Source organism: Microtus ochrogaster, chromosome 17 (genome assembly GCF_000317375.1).
Source record: "Microtus ochrogaster isolate Prairie Vole_2 chromosome 17, MicOch1.0, whole genome shotgun sequence".
Lineage (NCBI taxonomy): Eukaryota > Metazoa > Chordata > Mammalia > Rodentia > Cricetidae > Microtus > Microtus ochrogaster.
In genome coordinates, this window is record NC_022019.1 from 22,008,685 (window position 1) to 22,013,886 (window position 5,202).

The following is a 5,202-nucleotide window of genomic DNA, read 5'->3' on the forward strand; positions in this document are numbered from 1 at the left end:
CACACACACACACACCACACCACACCACACCCAAATGTGTGACAAAAAGCAAGACCACTAGAACTGCCTACAGCTGCATTCAGGCAACGGTGAGGCGTCTGGGTGGGGAATCCAGCAAACCCTGCTCTGGTGCCCCATTATATAACCACGCTCTTACCGGCCCCGCCCGTCTTGAACTCTACTGCTGCTTACTTTTGCTCTGTAACTCACACGCCGTATTAAGGTTGAATGAAGACATTTATTTGTAAAACCAATTCCCGACAGAGGACAGACTGTATTGGCAGGATGTAAATGGGCGGTCGCCCAGAGGGCCACATGCACACCACAGTGAAACGCAGGGAACCAGGCAGACAGCACAGCTGCCGACCCCCCACACTGCTTCCAATGGGCCAATGAGAGCAGGGCCCTTTCCACTGGAGGACACGGATGCAGGGAGATGTCCTGTGGAGAAGGCAATTTGGTCGGACCTCCACCATGGAGTGGGAGGGGACAACAGGGGACCTCCTTTCTATCGACCGTGGCTAGTTTGCTTGCTATAGACCCGCTGGAGGTCTCCGTGGTCCTCCGCCTGCCAGCAGGAGGGCAGCAGCAGCCAACCCTCTGGCCTCCTCACATGCCCATCCTTATGCTCTGTATGATCTGGAAGATAGCTGGGAGAGGAAAGAAAACAGACTCAGATACCAGACAGCTGAACGCTGGAAACCCAACCCACCCAGCACCCCACTTCTGCTGACCCTGCCCCTCGCTGACTGGCTCCGAGCTGATTAGATGCTTCCTAACGAGAGGTTACGTTAACAAGGGGTCAGTGAGTTTCTTTCAAAAAGACAGCCTGGCTCTGGCTGCTGACGGATGCCTCAGGGATTAATAACTTCTGCTAATTCCACCAGGAACTGCAGCCAGAAAACCCCGAGGCATGGGAGATAGCCGTGGCCTCCTTCCCCATCTCTGTTCTGCGGGGCTGCTGGGGAGAGAGATGTGGGCCTTCGCGCAGAAACTGAATGCATTAAGCAAGTCAGTGAGTCTGCCTGTTCAAAATGGCCATGACCTATGAAACAACCAGTTCTCTGGGGGAAGGCCGGCCAGGTGTTCAGAGCACACACACAGGGCTGGCCTCTGCTGCCCGTGACCCTGAACACATCTGTCGTTTAGCTTCCTTGTGACTTGAAACCCACTGTGTCTTTGTGGGCAACGCTGACGAGTTTAGGGATCCACCTTTCATTAGCCGGGCTGGCGGGATGTGGGGGAGGGTAGAAAGAGCCCGAAGCCCACAGAGAGCTCCTGGGCACTTGGCATACCTGGAGACAATTAGTTAAGCAATGCCTAGCCTGGTTTTAGCTATTGGCTCTTGGGGAAAGAAGGTCCTTTGTGTGTGTCGGGGAGGCTGGGGATCACCTTGTTGAATCACGGATAAAGGCAGAATAAACACGGAACTGGCAGGAGTCTCCCCCATTCTCTGCACAAAGACATCTGGGGAAATACTCAGGAAAGTCCACTTCCTACGCTGGGCTCTCAGGAACCCCAAGGAAACCTCATGGGACTGGGCACCTGCAGGCTGAATAGCTCTTATCCGAGCATTTGAGCCCTGAGTGTTGATTTCGGGGTCCTCTTTTGGATTTTGGAATATCTGCATATATACTGTGAGATTTCTTAGCAATGGGCCCCACACCTCACCACGAACTTTATGTCCCATATGCAACTTACAGCCTGAAGGTAACATTACACAACATTTTTACTAACTTCATGCATGAAGCAAAGTTCCATGGTGTTGAACATTCCACTTGTGGCCTGACACCATCATCAAAAGGTCGAGCTTTTAGAGAATTCCAGATCTCGGGGGTTTGCAGTAGGGACATTCAACACTGTGACGCCTACAGGAACTGCTTAGAGACAGACAGAAAGGCCACAGAGGGCCCTGGGAAACCTTCCTTGAATGGCTGGATTTGAAGATAAAATGCTAATGCATTCTTTTTCTGTGAGGGGGGATGCTTTTCTATAGAGATACTGTGTGTGTGTGTGTGTGTGTGTGTGTGTGTGTGTGTGTGTATGTATGTATGTATGTATGTATGTGTATGTATTCCTGTCTTCCTGAACCGAAAAACCTAATCACAACATGACATTATCTCTTCGTGAGCACACGTATCACTAAGAAAAACAACAGCTAAAGGTCCTTTGCAATGGCATCGTTATGGGGGGCACAGCATTTTTTACCACCTGAAGATCTCGGTCCAGTTTCTTATCGTCTTGTGTCCTCACTGTTGCCTCTGGTCACATCGCTAGTGTCACTGCACTCATAGGCACCGTGACTTTACTGCTGTGGGCCAATGTCATCAAAGACTATTGGGGTCGGCGAAGGAGTCAGTTCAGCAGCTTAGGATATTTAATCTTGGCTCTGCTCACAGATTCTCCTGGCTGGCTTTGGGCCCTTGGCTGGCTCTCGATGGGAACGTTTCCTACCAGAACTTACAAATGCGGGAAACTACCTAACGGTTCTGTCCTCCCGAGCAAGCCTGGCAAGAGCTACAGGTTAAAGAAGCAGTTGGCATTCTGAAGGACACAAAGGAGTTACATACTCAGTCACGGGAGGGAAAACACACATGCACATCTGTCATGTTCTGGGCTTAGGGTCACCCTGATCATCTCAAGCGAGTTGGTTTTATAAAGAGCAGCAGGTTAGATTAAGGTGGAATGGTTTGAATCACAGCTGTCGTGAGTGGACACATAATTTAGCGTCTCTCAGGCTAGTTCCTCTTCTCCTCTGGGAGGCAAGTACCCGTCAGGGTTAACAGCACCGTCACAGGCATTAAGTGATACACCTATGAGGACTCCTCACACAGAAAACGCAGTGCACATCGTATGTCATGCCTACTGCAGTCACTGAAACAGAATGGGACTAGACATGGTCCAGATTTTAGATATTTTTCTTTTCTTTTTTGCTCTGAGCTTGTTTATACATACACAATGTGCTGCTCCGGGAATGAGACCCAAGTAAGTCCAAACATGAAATTCATGTATGTTTCATTTATATCGAGCATTATATGTAGCTTGAAGACTTCTGTTTTAAAAACATCTTTGTGTGTGTGTGTAGTGTGTGTGTATGTGTGTGTGAGAGTGTGTGCACGTATGTACCTGCTCAGCAGTATGTGCACAGTGTTTATGTTGGTTCCCTTGGAGGCCAGAAGAGGGACCCTGGAGCTGGAGCTACAGGTGGTTGGGAGCTGCCTGATGTGGGTGCTGGGAAGTGGGTTAGGGGGCTCTGAGCCAGCTCTCCAGTCCCTAAAGAATTGTTTTGTACAATTGTTTTTAGTGCCCCTCAATGTCATGGCCCATTCATTTCATGAGGTCAAATGAAGAATTTACCATTGGTGGGATCTTTGAGATTTGGGAACATTTTGGGTCTCAAATTTTTGGGTTAGACAATGGACCCATATTATAGTTCCCATAGTGACCACGGCTTGCCCATGTATGCCCATGAAAGTTAACACTCGCGTGTCATCTGTATTCTGATAAAGTATGTACTTTGGGGAATTACAGTTCTAAGTTCGACGTTCTGTTTGTAAAACCATGGATTCCCAGGAATAAATATGGTGCCATGTTTAAAAATCTACCTGCCCATGGTTAATGCCCCCCCTCAAAAAGTTACCTTTTCCTTAATCTCATCTGAGGATCAGTGGGTCATAGGCCACTGAATAAGATATGGGCTAAGTCTTCATCTATCACACTTTATATTAAGTTGATTTGGGGCTTTAGAAGTTCTAGATCAGGATAAAGTGGTTCGATTCTCCTTACAGAACTGCTATTAGTCTAAGGCATCTTGGACAAACGTGGTAAACCCCAGAGGGGCAAAGCCTATGTCAAACAATTAGCCTATTTGAGTGTCCTCTGAAAGTAGTCATTGGATCTGACCCTAACTGAAGCCGTGAATTAGCATACAAAGTGTTTACTACTTTTAATTTGCGCACAGAACGACTCCCTCTGGAGAAATGGCTGAAGTCTATTTCAAGTTCACATCTAAGACTGGTGCCACGGGAACGCTTATTATCCCTTTTCCAGTCATATCCATGTCTTCGAGAGGTTTTCTACATTTTATACCAATTATTTTGCCTGCAATTCTGTGTGCCTGCCGATGCTGACCTGCATGATGACCCCGGCCCTCTAAATGCCGCCTTTCCATGCTGCGAACAGGAAGGGAGCCAGCAGCGAGATCAAAGAGAGAAGGGAAGCAGGGAGTCTAGACCCTGACAAGTTAATAACTTAACAGTGGGTTAACAAAGCTGAGAAAACAGCTGAACGGGCTGCAGGAGAGGGGCTGAGGGCCGACTAGACAGGGGGGAAGAGAGATGCCAAGAAAGGCAGGAAGGCTAGGTCCTGGGCGGGGCACAAACAGAGGCCCAGGGAAGTCTCTGCAGGAGCAGGAACTGCCGGAATGAATGGACTCTGCCCCTGCCCCTGTGTGATTGGGGAACTTGACCCTCGGAGACCTTGGGTGGTCACAGCTCAAGGTTCTTCATTCTCCCTCTTCTAACCAACTCAAGCTTCAATGTGTCTGCTCTTCTATCTCCATACGCTGGCTCGCATCTCTGAGGAGCTGCTCACAGCCGTTCTCCTCGTGTGCTTCAATGTGTCTGCTCTTCTATCTCCGTATGCTGGCTCGCATCTCTGAGGAGCTGCTCACAGCCATTCTCCTCGTGTGCTTAGCTCACAGTTTCACCTCAACCCTTTCATTCTACCGTCTCTCTCCACTGAAGCACATTCTGCTGATGTCACAAGTGACCTCTGTGTCACTGAGTGTGGCAGACAACTCTCGGCTCTTTGTCTCACTTCCCTCCTCCTTACCACCGGTGCTCTCATCTGGAGTGCTCCTCTTTTGGCCTCTGGGATGTCGTGGCCTCTTTGTTTCTTCTCCTGGGCTCTCTCCTCTCACAGTGTTTAAGGGGTGATCTTCCTCCACCACGCACTGAGATTGAGCACTGCTCAGTGATTTGCCTCTCTTCATTATATTCTCTCTCCTGAGGTGACCTGTCCTAGCCCACAGAGGTGCTGGTGAGCACTCACAGTGGAACTTTCCGTCCCTGACTGTTTGGAACAGCAGATCTTCACTGTCTGTCACCTGATTACTGTCGGGCTTCTCATCTTCTCATCCTGCCTTCCGCTGACAAAACTGGTGACATCACCTCCATCCTCCATGTAAACACGGAACTCTAG

General features: G+C 49.2%; 1 protein-coding gene across 1 annotated transcript in view; it reads right to left on the reverse strand.

Moving 5' to 3' along the window:
• Nucleotides 1-224: 224 nt before the first annotated feature.
• Serp2 (stress associated endoplasmic reticulum protein family member 2) overlaps nt 225-5,202 on the reverse strand; it is a 20,949-nt gene continuing 15,971 nt past the window's right edge. Inside the window, 1 exon segment of the mRNA XM_026783254.1 lies at nt 225-650. Within this exon segment, the coding sequence (XP_026639055.1) occupies nt 509-650 (142 nt within the window). The 3' untranslated portion in view covers nt 225-508.